Source organism: Notolepis coatsorum (genome assembly GCF_963971535.1).
Source record: "Notolepis coatsorum genome assembly, chromosome: 5".
Classification (NCBI taxonomy): Eukaryota; Metazoa; Chordata; class Actinopteri; order Aulopiformes; family Paralepididae; genus Notolepis; species Notolepis coatsorum.
Genome location: NC_140169.1, coordinates 79,773,289 through 79,791,169, shown reverse-complemented (window position 1 = coordinate 79,791,169; position 17,881 = coordinate 79,773,289). Strand labels below are relative to the sequence as shown.

The window sequence follows — 17,881 nt, the reverse complement described above, 5'->3', positions numbered from 1 at the left end:
TGGTCCTCCCTGGGTCCCTTCGTCAGGTTTTACCTCATGGACATGACCGGGAGTTCTGTCTCCCAGGCGGTTCTGGGGTCTGTGACCTCTCCTGCTTCCCGTCCTTTGGTGGGGTAGCAGGGGTGTGTGTGTATGGGCCACAGTGTGTTGGGTCACACGCGGTTCCGCCTGTGCTGTGTGTTCAAGGAGTTCTAGTTCCCTCTTGTTCGCACTCGGGTGGAGTTGACTGCACCCTTTCTTCATTAGGAAGGATGGGGTGACGGGACTCTCCTTTCCCCTTGATGTGGGCTTACGGGTCCTCAGGGGGTGCATCTGTCGGGCCTCGCGTCCGCTCTACCCCATATCTCGGTATGGCTTAAGAGCGGGACGCGATGCAAGTACGCTATATAACGACAGGTTATGTATATAACCTAGTTATATGAGTACTGGCTAAGCGTCCCGCTCTTAGCCTTTCCTCCTCTACAGCTGTTGAGTCAGCTGTTGGAGTGGATACGGAGGGAGCGCAGGACGGTGATCCTGGTCGCGCCGGACCGGGGCACGGCAGTGTGGTTCCCGGTCTTGATCCAGCTACTGGTCGCTCCGCCATGGGTTATTCCTTGGTCGGCGACGGCCCTCTCTCAAGCACACGGGTCGCTGTTTCAGTACCCGGTGTTTGGCCAACGTCTGCTGGTGTGGCTGGTGAGAGGGTAAGTCTGGAAAGGATGGACCCTTCTGTGGTTGATACCATCCGGAATGCGCATGCTCCCTCCACTGTCGTGCTTTATGCGGGCAGATGGCATATGTTCCAAGAGTGGTGTAAGGTGGGGGGCCGCGACCCAGTCTCCTGCCCCCTGGATGCTGTCCTTGGTTACCTCCAGTCTCTCCTTGATAGACTGTCGGCTTCGATGGTGAGGGTATATGCAGCAGCTATATCCTCCTATCATGAGGGTTTTGAGGGTGAGGTTTTGTTCAGCCACCCTCCTGTGAAGCGTTTCCTGCTTGGCGCTCGACGCGTTAAGCCGGTACAACGTTCTTTGGCTCCGAGTTGGGATCTTCAATTGGTCCTCGGTCGGTTGTCCTTTGACCCCGTTTGAGCCTCTTGAGCAAGCGCCGTTGGGACAGCTGTCGTTCAAGACCGCGTTCTTGCTGGCCGTCACCTCCGCTAAACGCGTGGGTGAGCTCTGTGCTCTTTCGGTACGACCAGAGTGCCTGTCTTTTCGTTCCGATTGCGGTGCCACTCTGCGGCCTAATCCTGCCTTCGTGCCTAAAAATATCCGGAGTTCCTTCCGCTCCAGGGATATTGTGGTTCAGGCATTTCATCCGCCTCCTCACGCTAGTGGATTGGAGGCAGGCCTTCACCTGTCATGACCGGTCCGTGCTTTGGGGATTTACCTCAGCCATACTCAGGGCCTCAGGGCTACCGATCAGCTTTTTGTCTGTCACGGTGGTTCTCGTGCCGGTAAGGCACTATTGAAACAGCGCCTGTCCCATTGGTTGTGCGAGGGCATTGCCCTCTGCTACACGTTGGCCGGGCTGGATCCCCCTGGGGGCGTCAGGGCGCACTCCACTCGTGGGGTGGCGGCCTCTGCCGCTCTGCTGGGTGGGGCCTCGGTGGAGGACATCTGTGCTGCAGCTTCATGGTCCTCCCCGGGTCCCTTCGTCAGGTTTTACCTCATGGACATGACCGGGAGTTCTGTCTCCCAGGCGGTTCTGGGGTCTGTGACCTCTCCTGCTTCCCGTCCTTTGGTGGGGTAGCAGGGGTGTGTGGGTATGGGCCACAGTGTGTTGGGTCACACGTGGTTCCGCCTGTGCTGTGTGTTCAAGGAGTTCTAGTTCCCTCTTGTTCGCACTCGGGTGGAGTTGACTGCGCCCCCTCTTCATTAGGAAGGATGGGGTGACGGGACTCTCCTTTCCCCTTGATGTGGACTTACGGGTCCTCAGGGGGTGCATCTGTCGGGCCTCGCGTCCGCTCTACCCCATATCTCGGTATGGCTTAAGAGCGGGACGCGATGCAAGTACGCTATATAACGACAGGTTATGTATATAACCTAGTTATATGAGTACTGGCTAAGCGTCCCGCTCTTAGCGTGCCCTGAGTTCCCTTGGGAAATCTTTTCCTGGAAACGTTTTTTCCGAGGAAGAGTGAGTGGTGACCACGCCTAGTACTTTATAGTACGCCACTATAGGGGCGGGGCCTGGCAGGTGGTGGGTGTATTTGTTTTTTCGTTGATGGTGTACAGTAGGTACATGAGATGAGGTATATCTCGGTATGGCTTAAGAGCGGGACGCTTAGCCAGTACTCATATAAAGGGTCGTTAACCCTTTCACGCCGCTCTGTGTGTTGTTACGCGGCAGAGAGGACGCGGCAGAGAGACGCGGCAGAGAGTATAACGTTACAATTCAAAATCGTCACAGCAGTATAGTTTGTTTATACTTCAGAAGTATGATATTTGAACATCGTCCCCAAAATGAATGGAAGCGAAATAAAGAGAGCTTATTATTAATCAGTCAGCAGCCTCCAGCGATGTTATGACGTTACAAACGCGAAATAAAGAGAGCTTATTATTAATCAGTCAGCAGCCTCCAGCGATGTTATGACGTTACAAACGCAGAAACAAATCATGCTTTTCTGCTGCCAGTAAGAAGACCATTGTACAATAATCCACAATTATGTCTGTATTTGATTATGGTGAAATTATGTACATGCATGCGCCTCCCTCCACCTGAAAGCCCATCCACGCTGTGTATCATAGAGCACTGGGTTTTATCACTGGAGATACATTTCTCACTCACCATTGTATTTTATATGAAAATAATTGTAAGTAGGTGAATTCTACACATCTGACAACGCCATCTGACAATATCATAATGATGTGTTTTCTATATTATATCCACAATCATTCATCTAAAAAATTGTATGGGCGTAAATACATGTTAAGATATTCAAAATCGTCACAGCAGTATAGTTTGTTTATACTTCAGAAGTATGATATTTGAACATCGTCCCCAAAATGAATGGAAGCGAAATAAAGAGAGCTTATTATTAATCAGTCAGCAGCCTCCAGCGATGTTATGACGTTACAAACGCGAAATAACATTATACATTATGCTCCGCGAAATAAAGAGAGCTTATTATTAATCAGTCAGCAGCCTCCAACGGGCGAAATAACATTATACATTATGCTCCGCGAAATAAAGAGAGCTTACTATTAATCAGTCAGCAGCCTCCAACGGGCGAAATAACATTATACGCGAAATAACATATAACGTTCGAAATAACATTATACACTCTGCTGCCGCGTTCGCTGCGCGCTTCATTCATTTAATTTGGGACCTTGCAGGGACCTCTGCTGCCGCGTTCGCGGCAAAAGGGGGCGGGGGGTCGTGGCCAATCAGAGAAAAGCTGAACACAAGTAGGTTGCCTTTAATATTCACGCAACCCTTTCAGTGTAGTGAAAGGGTTAACCTTCTGTAGTGTGTCAGTGAAAGGGTTAACCATTTATCGTGTGGCAGCGAAATGGTTAACCTTCTGTATTGTGGCAGTGAAAGGGTTAACCATTTGGTAGTGTGGTAGTGAAAGGCTTAAGACTATGAGGTGAGGGTGGTGTCCTGTGCTCTTGTGTATATATTACCATTAGCTGCACCGTTTTGGCTGCTTTTAACCTAAAAATAGACCAAAAGAAATGTGTATTTGTATTAGATATTCAAAGTAAGAGTACAGCTCACAGAAAGAAACGTCACTCTTGAGACTGATATGTCACACAGCAGAGAATGAACAAGGTTTATATTCAATGCTAAGGTCTAAACATAGGGTGTAAGATCATCACACTAACATTTTCTGGGCCCACAAAGCCTGTTGCACCAGCTATGTTCAAACTTAATCTAGTCTAGTAAAATAACATTCTTACTAAGTTGTGATTTACACATTACTAAAATAATAGCGGTTGCACCATGGAGATAAGTTACACATGTCCTAGGATAGAAATCATACAATGTAACTCTAAGTAACAACTAAATAGTTACACATGTAAATCATACATGTCACAGAATGGCAAAACAGTATTTTTTTCCAGCCACACAGCATCATTTCGTCATTAATTACATGCCATTTTGCAACACAGTAATCCAATATTTATTGATATGATATTTCAATATTGATCATTCTCTCTCTCTTATGTCTAGTTTAAGGAGAGAGTGGTGCATGTGTGTAAAAACGGACTGAACTGTCCTGGGGCGATTAACACATGTGACGTTCCCCTTTAATATGGTCTACTTACCGTATGATTAGAGGAGTTGGGCAGCTTAGAGTTCTCTTTTGTCGTGTAGTATTTGTCATCTTTCATTTCTTTTTGATCACTGCAAGTGCAACCCATTCTGAATAAAAAAAAATTATTTAAAAATAAAAAGCTGTTCATTCCTCCTTATTGAGTAGTAGCCAAGATACATCAGCTTGCTATTTCACGATACAGTAGTCATCACATAATATTACATCCGTAAGCTGGCTTTCGGCTGTCGTGCCGGGATGTCTAAATGATGACTCAAAAAGGTGTCAGAATGAAACATTTTCTGTCAGTCTTTAGACCAATGTTGTTTCAAAACTGTTTAAACTGCAGTATTGAGATAGAAGACAGATGGTTTCAAGGATAAGGATACAACTGCGTCATAAAACTGGTAATCACACTCATAAATACCATTTTCAAAGTCTCTAGGAAAGTCAATTTGCATTTGGTTCGAATGACGTCACGTCGCAGTGTCAGTTGGCCTCGACTGTGGTTGGCCTGATCGTTGCCGGGTAATATATTTTGCAGTGTTTTGGAATATTAAACCACTAACACCCATGGTATCCCTATGCTGTTGAGAGAGCCATACGGTAGTTATGAGTACTTTTATAGTCAAACTCTTAAAACGAGGAGGAATAGCACACATTGAAGTTGCTCCATATCAATTATTTAATTGCAAATGTTTTGACAGTTGAACTGTCTTCATCAGGGTATATTCAACTGTCCAAATGCTGGTGATTAAAGAATTAGTATGGAGCTCAATAAGCCAGTGGTGTGTGTTTAGCTACTCTTTATTATTATATATATATTATATGCATGCTCTTACCTGATGAAGCCGACGACCTCTTCTCAATCTGGTCACTATTTCCTCCTCCCACTACAAGGCCCTGCGCTGTACATGTGAGAGTACATGTCCGATGCTGAAAAGGAATCAAACTGCCATTAAAAACCTTTTTCTTTTTGTTGTTGTTGTTGTTGTTGTTGTTGTTGTTGTTGTTGTTGTTGTTGTTGTTGTTGTTGTTGTTGTTGTCGTCGTCGTCATCAAATGGCACATCTGTTTTCTATCCTTTTACGCACAGGAGGAAACTGACCATTCTATAAGAGGAAGTGGAAAATATGTTTACACTCTGGCATTATGGAGTGTATAAAGTTTCCCTGGAAAATAACCATCTATAACCACGTCAGACCTGAAACTAGAGGGAAACACAAAGTGACAGACTTGGTTTCATTAGTTGATATGATGCATTGGTATACACACCTGTGTATTGATATTCACTGGTGTGGTGTGTGTCCTTAACCCATGCACTTTGCCGTACCTTGTGCTGAAAGAAAACTACTTCAGAACACACGACTGAATAACGCCAAGAGGTGTTATGCTTTTATACTGACATCTTTTATGAACAGTATTGTAACATTGTTTTATTGTATAGTATTCTATGTTTCTTGTATAGTATTTTATGTTTCTGTATAGTATTTTATGTTTCTCTTTTATTACTTTTATATTCCACTACTGCACCTTAAGTTTGAGTCCCAAATCTTGTTGTATGCAAATATAATGACAATAAAGTACAATCTAATCTAATCTAATCTTTTATGAAGCATATTAGATAGTTGTAGTTTATTAAGACTGTTGGGTTTTAAATATTCCCTGATATTATGGGGTCCCCTTAAACATTTCGAATCAAACAATGATGGCAGTGATAATTATCAGATTGTTATTCTGATTTAGAAAAAGCATCTTTTGGATGGTAACAAATGCAACCTAAACACCTCCGCTTGTATACAATAAGTTGTCATTGACCCTGATTGTAGTAGTTTATTTTTCATCTTTCTGAGAAATTAAATGTGGTATTTGCCCTGTATGCGTCTATATTTTCTACAACGGAGTTCGGCGATTTGCGAATCTGATTGGCCACTGACGTTTCTGGTCATGTGACATGTGCGCCCAATAGCGCGACGAGCTGTGTCTTTGCCCATTTCCGCGTCGAACAGCCTGCAAAGCACCTGGCGTTCTATCGCCTAACCCTAACCCTAACCCTAACCCTAACCCTAACCTTAACCAACTTCGAAAGAGTGCCTAAGCTTAACCGTCGGAATCAGGGCAGGCGTTCTATCGCCATGCTCTAAGACAAACTCTAACCTTAACCGACTTCGAACGAGCGCCTAAGCCTAACCAGTGTAGAAACTTGCGGTCCCACGATTGGGCGTACGCGTCACATGACCAGAAATGACACTGGCCAATCAGATTCGCAAATCGCCGAACTCCGTTGTAGAAAAGTAACAGGCGCCCTGTATAGGCCTCTTCTGTACATTAGGACAAAGCTAACACACAATTAAATGTATTTCATGTTTGGGTCACAGGAAATTCCTGACCTCCAAATCAGGTCACATGTGCCAAATAAAAGGTTATAGGGATGAGAGCCCCTGAGAGACAAGTTGAAATAACATGACTTTTAACACTGTCCTACACAAACCCTAAGAGTAGGAGGCTGACTTTACACTGTAGTTAAACAAATTATCTTTTGTCTTTTTCAGAATGACCTTTTCAACTAGTTAACATGTAATTGACCTCTTACAGGAAAAACCTAATGAATAATGTGCTTAAATGATTTCACATGTGTACTTTTTGTGGTATCGCACAGGAAACATTGCTAGTTTGCGTAATCTCACGTGGCTTGTGCAAAAGCCTCTAGATCACACTTGATCCTATCTGAGTTCCCATGTGGGAACCACAAACGTTACACGTCAGAAAGCCCCTCGGCACACGTGATGTGTTCAAAAAACACATTATAAACACATGAAATTACATGATTCATTCGTTCTTTTTGTGATGAAAGAGGCCTTTCTGTAAGATGCAGCTGAAAGCAAGTGATATCTTCAGCAACACTAAATGACAGATAAAATACGCAGTACAGGTTCTCTCTTCTGCCTCTGCGTTCCTTATTAGACTGATAGATTAGCTAGTTCTACAGCTTTATTAGACTGATAGAGCTAGTTCGACTACAGCCCTATTAGACTGATAGAGCTAGTTCTACAGCTTTATTAGACTGATAGAGCTAGTTCTACAGCTTTATTAGACTGATAGAGCTAGTTCTACAGCTTTATTAGACTGATAGAGCTAGTTCTACAGCCCTATTAGACTGATAGAGCTAGTTCTACAGCCCTATTAGACTGATAGAGCTAGTTCTACAGCTTTATTAGACTGATAGAGCTAGTTCTACAGCCCTATTAGACTGATAGAGCTAGTTCTACAGCCCTATTAGACTGATAGAGCTAGTTCTACAGCCCTATTAGACTGATAGAGCTAGTTCTACAGCCCTATTAGACTGATAGAGCTAGTTCTACAGCCCTATTAGACTGATAGAGCTAGTTCTACAGCCCTATTAGACTGATAGAGCTAGTTCTACAGCCCTATTAGACTGATAGAGCTAGTTCTACAGCTTTATTAGACTGATAGAGCTAGTTCTACAGCCCTATTAGACTGATAGAGCTAGTTCTACAGCGCTATTAGACTGATAGAGCTAGTTCTACAGCCCTATTAGACTGATATAGCTAGTTAAACAATATTAGACTGATATATCTAGTTCTACAGCCCTATTAGACTGATATAGCTAGTTAAACAGCCCTATTAGACTGATAGAGCTAGTTCTACAGCCTTTATGTGATTCATATTTTCATTTGAAGTCATCAAGCCTTGTCCAGTGACTATGAGCAACAACTCAGCTCTTCCTCTTTGCTGTGTTTAGATTACATGGAAGTCGGCACATTTTTTAAACTAGGTCCATAATAGGGGTGTGAACTGTGAACATACAGTACATGTATGCCTCATATCTGATAGCAGATCTACAATCATGTTTCAGGAAACGGACAATTTGACAATGTTGTCTAAACTGGTTGAACTTATAGCAGGTCTCCCCTGTTATTCCCCCATCATGCACACACCCACGTCTACACGTGTACATACCGTTTGTATTTGTAAAAAAAAATAGACATAATTCTGACATAATTACTGTTGCCAATCTGAGACACAGGAGTTTGTTCTCTCATAGTTGCTGTTTATTCTAAACAGTATGATTTTTTCTTCTTCTCCATTATAATAATACAAAAATAAAGTTGTACCTGCTGTTTTATCTATATTCTCTTCATATTGCATCAGAAACACCAAGTCATTTACAATACAGTAATTATCAAATTCAGAATAAATTATCTGTAATCTATAATTACGCAAGGTATTTAGATATAGAACAAGGTTCTGAAAGCTGATTATTGGGCTACAATAATGAGGAACTTTTTTTCGTACAACATAAAACTATTTTAGAACCCTTTGGTAATGGTAAGAACCATTTTTCAAAAAGGTTATTTGAGGAGGCAAAAAGATAAAAAATAGATCAATAGAACCATATTTTTTGTGTGTACTTGTTGACAAGCAAATACAATGTCACAATCACAGTAGTGTAAGTGGTTACCCATTGGTAAACCCTGCAAATGAACTCAATGTTCAATGACAATGTTGATGAACTAATTCATTTTCACACATTTTTGTATTAGCTTGCAACTTGACCTTGCATTTGGTATTAGCGTGCAGCTTGACCATGCATTTCACCATTTCAATTGAATGACTTCTTGTTAGTTATTTTAGATATGTTTCTATAACATTTCCTGGTTTGACCATAATTACATTACATTCAAATCAGTTTGAGTGAAATGTGAGAGACAATGAATAATTGACAAATACCTTGAACTCGGCTTGGGCTTGAATCAGCAGTAATTAATCCAGTTGTAAGTGTCTGCAATTTCCTGATTCAAAACTTAACACTGCTTGTCTCTCTCTCTTTCTCTTTCTCTCTCTCCCTCTCTCTCTCTCTGCCCCCTCTCTATCTCTCTCTCTGTCTCTCTCTCGCATACACACACACACACACACACACACACACACACACACACACACACACACACACACACACACACACACACACACACACACACACACACACACACACACACACACACACACACACACACACACACACACACACACACACACACACACACACACACACACACACACACACACATCCAAACACGTCCAACATGGATGCTGTTCTGTGGAGGCAGGGCTGCCCTGTGGGACCACATTAGTTTAAAACAGATAAATAGCCATGGGGTCGCTCTGTGTATTTAGTCTCTCTGTTCCCTCCCTGTCCTCTGTGGGGCAGAGTGGTGAAAAATATCCATAGCTAATTCACCACCCAAAGACACGGACCAGGGAATGGGGGCAAAACCACTTCATCACTGGGCTGGTCTTTTATTTGTCACAATAGTGCCATAACCCTTTCACTACCACACTACGTAAGGGATAATGTATAGCTACGAGGTCATTGTCGCAAAATAATTGACCGACACGGAGTTTAGAATACCGAGGCGCCTCGCAGAGGTGTTTTAAACGTAGTATAGCTATACATTATCCCGCTTATTACATGGCTAACTTACTAACAATATACCTCATTCATTTTACACCATCGACAAGACGAGATCAAATGCATAATTTTCCATTGATGGGGATTTGATTGGCTGTTTTTAAATAAAGTGCAGCCGCAGGATTAATAACGTTAACGTTAGTTCGGCCAGAGAAACAAATATACAAATTAAAATGGTTTGGACCTGCAAGATTTGTACTGCATTTTAAATGTAAGGAGTAAAAAGTATATGTTTTTTTTTCTCTGAAATGTAATTGAGTAAAAGTACAAGTATACAAAACCTATATAATACTCGAGTAAAGTACAAAGTACAATTACTCAAGTACTTTACACCCCTGGTAGTTTCCATGATATCATGTCTCAGTTCCTGTGACGACGGTTTGGCATCTAGGCTACTGTCTTCACCACTGTGTGGTTCATCACCGTGACGGTGTAGCTCACATGCCCAGCCTACATCCTCTGCTCTGCAGCTACCAGAAGCCAGGGCTGGGGGCGTCATTGGTTAAAATATCACCATTATGTTTCTTACTGTTGACAGTATTTGTTCCAGTGCAAATAAATATCAAGTTGACATCCTTCCCTGTTTATTTGTGATGATTTACAATGTTTTTTTTACAGTGTAAAAATGCTCTCCTCTCTCTCTTGGCCTCCGCTCCACCCAACCAACCCCACCTCCTCTCTCCCTCTTGGCCTCCGCTCCACCCAACCCCACCTCCTCTCTCCCTCTTGGCCTCCGCTCCACCCAACCAACCCCACCTCCTCTCCCTCTTGGCCTCCGCTCCACCCAACCAACCCCACCTCCTCTCCCTCTTGGCCTCCGCTCCACCCAACCCCACCTCCTCTCCCTCTTGGCCTCCGCTCCACCCAACCAACCCCACCTCCTCTCCCTCTTGGCCTCCACCCAACCAACCCCACCTCCTCTCCCTCTTGGCCTCCGCTCCACCCAACCCCACCTCCTCTCTCCCTCTTGGCCTCCGCTCCACCCAACCAACCCCACCTCCTCTCTCCCTCTTGGCCTCCGCTCCACCCAACCAACCCCACCTCCTCTCCCTCTTGGCCTCCGCTCCACCCAACCAACCCCACCTCCTCTCCCTCTTGGCCTCCGCTCCACCCAACCCCACCTCCTCTCCCTCTTGGCCTCCGCTCCACCCAACCAACCCCACCTCCTCTCCCTCTTGGCCTCCACCCAACCAACCCCACCTCCTCTCTCCCTCTTGGCCTCCGCTCCACCCAACCAACCCCACCTCCTCTCCCTCTTGGCCTCCACCCAACCAACCCCACCTCCTCTCTCCCTCTTGGCCTCCGCTCCACCCAACCAACCCCACCTCCTCTCCCTCTTGGCCTCCGCTCCACCCAACCCCACCTCCTCTCCCTCTTGGCCTCCGCTCCACCCAACCAACCCCACCTCCTCTCCCTCTTGGCCTCCGCTCCACCCAAACCCACCTCCTCTCCCTCTTGGCCTCCGCTCCACCCAACCAACCCCACCTCCTCTCTCTCTCTTGGCCTCCGCTCCACCCAACCAACCCCACCTCCTCTCTCTCTCTTGGCCTCCGCTCCACCCAACCAACCCCACCTCCTCTCCCTCTTGGCCTCCGCTCCACCCAACCCCACCTCCTCTCTCCCTCTTGGCCTCCGCTCCACCCAACCAACCCCACCTCCTCTCTCCCTCTTGGCCTCCGCTCCACCCAACCCCACCTCCTCTCTCCCTCTTGGCCTCCGCTCCAACCAACCAACCCCACCTCCTCTCTCCCTCTTGGCCTCCGCTCCACCCAACCAACCCCACCTCCTCTCTCTCTCTTGGCCTCCGCTCCACCCAACCAACCCCACCTCCTCTCTCCCTCTTGGCCTCCGCTCCGCTCCACCCAACCCCACCTCCTCTCTCCCTCTTGGCCTCCGCTCCACCCAACCCCACCTCCTCTCTCCCTCTTGGCCTCCGCTCCACCCAACCAACCCCACCTCCTCTCCCTCTTGGCCTCCGCTCCACCCAACCAACCCCACCTCCTCTCCCTCTTGGCCTCCGCTCCACCCACCCAACCCCACCTCCTCTCTCTCTCTTGGCCTCCGCTCCACCCAACCCCACCTCCTCTCTCTCTCTTGGCCTCCGCTCCACCCAACCAACCCCACCTCCTCTCTCTCTCTTGGCCTCCGCTCCACCCAACCAACCCCACCTCCTCTCTCCCTCTTGGCCTCCGCTCCACCCAACCCAAGCTTCCTTCTAGAGACAGGGCTGTGGAGAAGTCTCTTCTGAAAGAGACTGAAAACCTACATGGAATACTTTACCCCCTTATCTGCCTTCCTTCCCTCTTTACTTCCCTCTTCTCTCCTCCCTCTCTCCCCTCCCTCTCTCCCCTCCACCCCTCTCCATTCTTGCTCTCAGTAGGGGAGAGTGGGGTGAGCAGTGCCCATTTTTACTTAAAGTGCCTTTAAAGCAAGGGGATTACAGTAATGCCCCCAACTAAAATATGTACACATAGTTTAGGATGTTGTGCATCCCTGGGGACAATCACTTTGGATCTTAAATAAACTGTTTCAGAAATATAGCTTTAGAAAAAAAAGTGGTTTTGTGGCACAACTTGCCCCCGGTGGCCCGGTGCGGGGTGAATTGTGACATTAGAGAGAATACACTGGGGTAAATTGTGCCATTGATAATTTTACATAAAACAGATCATTTTAATCTCAAAAGCGGTAAAAGCATCCTGCAGATGTTCATCTCCTTTCCAACCTGACGTATAGTCTTCCCCTGTTGCACCTCTTTCACTGCTCTTTCCAACTTCTCAAGAGGAGTTGAAACCCTGTCTGTCTTCCGTTTGTATATCTGCATGGCATGATGGATTTTGGTCTAAAATTAAGAATATCACATAGTTTTAGTGATCAAATGTAAGAATACAATGTACAATAACAATAAAATACAATAAAGTAATATATATATAGTTAATAAGTTGGGGCAACTTAACAAACAGAACACCTGGCACAACTTAACCCAGGCCCTTTGGCACAAATCACCCCAAGCCTACCATTTAGAAAAAAATGCATCCCCCAGCTGTTTTGAGCTAGCATCATGCTAACTGTATAGACTCATGGTGTAGCAGTGTAGCTTACTAAAGCACTAAAACATGTGTGAACTGTTTTCAAAGTTGTCTATAATTGTTCAAACACAGCAATAAAAAAACCTTGATCATACAAATTTTACTTTGGAGGGCAAACAAATGTTTTTTTAACTTAAATGTGCTTACCTCTCAAGCCAGGTGTCTCCCTTCTCTGCAGGTTGAGTGAAATGGATGCCTCTTCAAAAATATGTTGTCCTCTTAGTCCCGGACTATTCGATCTATCATTAGCGCCTTTAGCACAATATATAAGACAATCCCAATCCATAGAACCAATCGTAATCAAGGGCACACAACATAAAATTTGTTTATATGCGGACGACGTAATATTGTTCATGCAAAACCCCAACACCACATTGCCTCATCTGCTCAAGTTGATTGAGAACTTTGGTGATTTATCGGGATTTAAGATAAATTGGCCGAAGTCGGCTTTCCTTCCACTTAACACCCCTGCAAAAAAAGATATAACCCTCCCAGGAGAGATACCTATGGTAAAACATTTTAGATGCTTGGGAGTGGAAATATTCCCCACCATAAGACAAACGGTGAAGCACAATTACACAAAAATCCAAAACAAAATCAAAGACGACCTTGATAGGTGGGCAAAACTTAAAAACTGATTGATTGATTGATTGATTGAAAACTTTATTAACAGATTGCAGAATGGGTACAATACAGTACAGCTCAATACACACAATTGTTAAGGGGATGCAGACCAGAGAAAGACTTTCGTCTTGTTTACACCAGGGTCCCCCATTTTCAATTCATCAGGACATATATGACATACATGACATACAGATAGTCAGTACTGCTACATCTATACATTTATGACATACCAGATTTGCAAATACAGTACTGTTTGTGATACAGAAGGAGTCAAGAAAAGGGAGTATATACATTTGACGTAGAAACTGTACATTGGAGGAGGTTGGGTGGGGGGGGTTGGGTACACTGGGATATTGACAACCATACTGGGTAATTTACATTGGAGGTGGGTGGGGGGGGGGGGGGGGGCACATTGTATAAACAAGCAAAACTGTACATTGAGGGGGGGGGGGGGGGGACTCTGTACAAACAAACAAAATTGTACATTGGACTATTGACAAGACCATACTAGGTAAATGACTGTACATTGGAGGGGGTTGGGTTAGGATATTTACAGGGGCCAGTGTTGCATTGCAGTCTCCCGTAGGTGTCTCTTGAGAGAGGTTTTGAAAGTGGGTAGTGATCCACATTCCTTTACAGCTTTGGGTAGGGCGTTCCACATTGATGTGGCATAATTGCGAAACGTGTTTAGTCCCTTATTTGAGCCGAATCTGGGTTTAACATGATTTGTGGAGCTCCCTCTGGTGTTGTGATCGTGGTATTCACTGACCTTTGGGAAGTATTTTGCCATGTACATGGGTACCTTGGTCGTGTAGTGTATCTTGTAGACCAGGCCCATTGCAAGTTGCTGTACTCTGTCATCTACTCTAAGCCATCCTAGGTTGTCAAAGTGGGCAGGGGTGAGGTGGGTTCTAGGAGTAAGGTCAAGCAGTAGTCTGACCAGTTTGTTTTGAGATGTTTGTAATTTTGTTTTTAGCGCCTTTGAGGTGCTTTGGTACCATGAGGTGCAAGCATAGTCGTAGTACCCCTGAATGAGTGCTCCTGCCAGAGTCTTCAGGGTATTCTTGTTTACCAGAGAGGAGATCCGGTACAAGAATCGAGTTCGTTGGTTGACTTTTTTTATTACATTGGATGCCATTTTGTCACAGGAGAGATTAGCCTCTAGGATGGAACCCAGGTAGGTAATTTCATCTTTCCTTGTGACAATGTTGTCACCCACTGTAACTGAGAAGCCGTCGGTCTTGCTGAGTTTGTTATTTGAACCGAAGAGAATGGACTCTGTTTTGCCCATGTGTAATGATAGTTTGTTATCAGCGAGCCATATGCAGATTCTGCCTAGTTCAGAGCTGAGGGTTTTTTCAACCTGTAACTTGTTCTTGTCAGAGACCAGCAGGGCTGAGTCGTCCGCAAACAGGAACAAGTTGCAGTCACAAGCTGACGACATGTCATTTGCATAAATTAGGAACAGTAGCGGTCCTAGTATGCTTCCTTGTGGAACACCACAGCTCACTGTGAGAGGGGGGGATAGGGTACCGTTTACCTCCACCATCTGTTCCCTGCCCTCAAGGTAGGATTGCATCCAGCTCACTGATAGACTATCAAAACCAATTGCTTTTAGCTTGTCAATCAGAATGGAGTGATTGACCGTGTCAGTACAGGCACGGATATCAATAGTTAAGATGGACGTACTACCTAGAATCAACTTCTTCAGCTCAATGCTACCGTTACCCCCTCCAGAGGGTTACTGGAAAAGATTACACTCCTCCACATACAAATTTATTTGGAATAACAAACCACCACGTATAAAAGATCCACCGCACAGAGAAATAAAGCAGAGGGTGGCATGGCATTTCCAGATTTTTTTCCACTATTTTAAGGCGTACACATTAAGACCATTGACAACATGGTTTGACCCCCAAGCATTAGTATCCTGGAGAAAATTAGAAGAAAACATAGTAGTAGGATCTCCTCTCTGGTAAACAAGAATACCCTGAAGACTCTGGCAGGAGCACTCATTCAAGGGTACTACGACTATGCGTGCACCTCATAGTACCAAAGCACCTCAAAGGCGCTTAAAACAAAATTACAAACATCACAAAACAAACTGGTCAGACTACTACTTGACCTGAACCCCAGAACCCACCTCACCCCTGCCCACTTTGCCAACCTAGGATGGCTTAGAGTAGACGACAGAGTACAGCAACTTGCAATGGGCCTGGTCTACAAGATACACTATACGACCGGGGTGCCCATGTACATGTCAAAATACTTCCCAAAGGTCAGTGAATACCACAACCACTACACCAGAGGAAGCTCAACAAATCATGTTAAACCCAGATTCGGCTCAAACAAGGGACTAAACACGTTTCCACCACCTCCTAATAGACAGTCTCCTCCCCACCGCATGTATATATTCCCTCCCCGCCGTATGTATATTTCTCTCCCACCCACCCACCCCCTCCTAATGTACAGTCCCCTCCCCATCATATGTATATACTCTGTCAGGATCTAGGGGTAACAGTACTGTATATTTGAATACCGCTTATGTCACAAATGTATCAGTACTAAATACCTATATGTCCCTATGCCATAAATGTCATGTATGTTGTATATGTCATAAATGTCTAAATGAATTGAAAATGGGGGACCCTGATGTAAACAAGACTAAAGTCTTTCTCTGGTCTGCATCCCCTTAACAATTGTATGTATTGAGCCGTACTGTATTGTACCCATTCTGCAATCTGTTAAATAAAGTTTTCATTCATTCATTCATTCATTCATTCATTCATTCATTCATTCATTCATTCATTCATTCATTCATTCATTCATTCAGCCCCACATAGACTGAAGGACATAGCATACACTAAACTACCAATCAAGCACTGTGAACGGAAATTTGGCCCCATAATTACCCATGCGATCCGGATATGGCGTGAAACACAAAAAAAATATCCTAACCCACAAAAATGGCACAATCATACTCCCTTATTCAATAACAATGAATTGAAAAATATGTTGTCACATGACCAACTTCTTCTATGGTTTTCTAGATAACAGGGGTGGCACACACCTCCTCTCTCCCTCTTGGCCTTCGCTCCACCCAACCAACCCCACCTCCTCTCCCTCTTGGCCTCCGCTCCACCCAACCAACCCCACCTCCTCTCTCCCTCTTGGCCTCCGCTCCACCCAACCAACCCCACCTCCTCTCCCTCTTGGCCTCCGCTCCACCCAACCCCACCTCCTCTCCCTCTTGGCCTCCGCTCCACCCAACCAACCCCACCTCCTCTCCCTCTTGGCCTCCACCCAACCAACCCCACCTCCTCTCCCTCTTGGCCTCCGCTCCACCCAACCAACCCCACCTCCTCTCTCCCTCTTGGCCTCCGCTCCACCCAACCCCACCTCCTCTCTCCCTCTTGGCCTCCGCTCCACCCACCCAACCCCACCTCCTCTCTCCCTCTTGGCCTCCGCTCCACCCAACCAACCCCACCTCCTCTCCCTCTTGGCCTCCGCTCCACCCAACCCCACCTCCTCTCTCCCTCTTGGCCTCCGCTCCACCCACCCAACCCCACCTCCTCTCTCTCTCTTGGCCTCCGCTCCACCCAACCAACCCCACCTCCTCTCTCCCTCTTGGCCTCCGCTCCACCCAACCAACCCCACCTCCTCTCTCCCTCTTGGCCTCCGCTCCACCCAACCAACCCCACCTCCTCTCCCCCTTGGCCTCCGCTCCACCCAACCCCACCTCCTCTCTCCCTCTTGGCCTCCGCTCCACCCAACCCCACCTCCTCTCTCCCTCTCTTGGCCTCCGCTCCACCCAACCCCACCTCCTCTCTCCCTCTTGGCCTCCGCTCCACCCAACCAACCCCACCTCCTCTCCCCCTTGGCCTCCGCTCCACCCAACCAACCCCACCTCCTCTCCCCCTTGGCCTCCGCTCCACCCAACCCAAGCTTCCTTCTAGAGACAGGGCTGTGGAGAAGTCTCTTCTGAAAGAGACTGAAAACCTACATGGAATACTTTACCCCCTTATCTGCCTTCCTTCCCTCTTTACTTCCCTCTTCTCTCCTCCCTCTCTCCCCTCCCTCTCTCCCCTCCACCCCTCTCCGTTCTTGCTCTCAGTAGGGGAGAGTGGGGTGAGCAGTGCCCATTTTTACTTAAAGTGCCTTTAAAGCAAGGGGATTACAGTAATGCCCCCAACTAAAATATGTACATATAGTTTAGGATGTTGTGCATCCCTGGGGACAATCACTTTGGATCTTAAATAAACTGTTTCAGAAATATAGCTTTAGAAAAAAAAGTGGTTTTGTGGCACAACTTGCCCCCGGTGGCCCGGTGCGGGGTGAATTGTGACATTAGAGAGAATACACTGGGGTAAATTGTGCCATTGATAATTTTACGTAAAACAGATCATTTTAATCTCAAAAGCGGTAAAAGCATCCTGCA

At 45.9% G+C, this 17,881-nt stretch overlaps 1 protein-coding gene across 1 annotated transcript in view; it reads right to left on the bottom strand.

The window, feature by feature from the left end:
* blk (BLK proto-oncogene, Src family tyrosine kinase) overlaps positions 1-9,120 on the bottom strand; it is a 68,913-nt gene extending 59,793 nt beyond the window's left edge. The window contains exons 1-4 of the mRNA XM_084314152.1: positions 8,995-9,120; positions 5,086-5,179; positions 4,257-4,353; positions 3,612-3,642 (exon numbers count right to left, since the gene is read on the bottom strand). Of these exons, the coding sequence (XP_084170278.1) occupies positions 3,612-3,642; positions 4,257-4,352 (127 nt within the window). The 5' untranslated portion in view covers position 4,353; positions 5,086-5,179; positions 8,995-9,120. The remainder of the gene's footprint in view (positions 1-3,611; positions 3,643-4,256; positions 4,354-5,085; positions 5,180-8,994) is intronic.
* Positions 9,121-17,881: the final 8,761 nt, after the last annotated feature.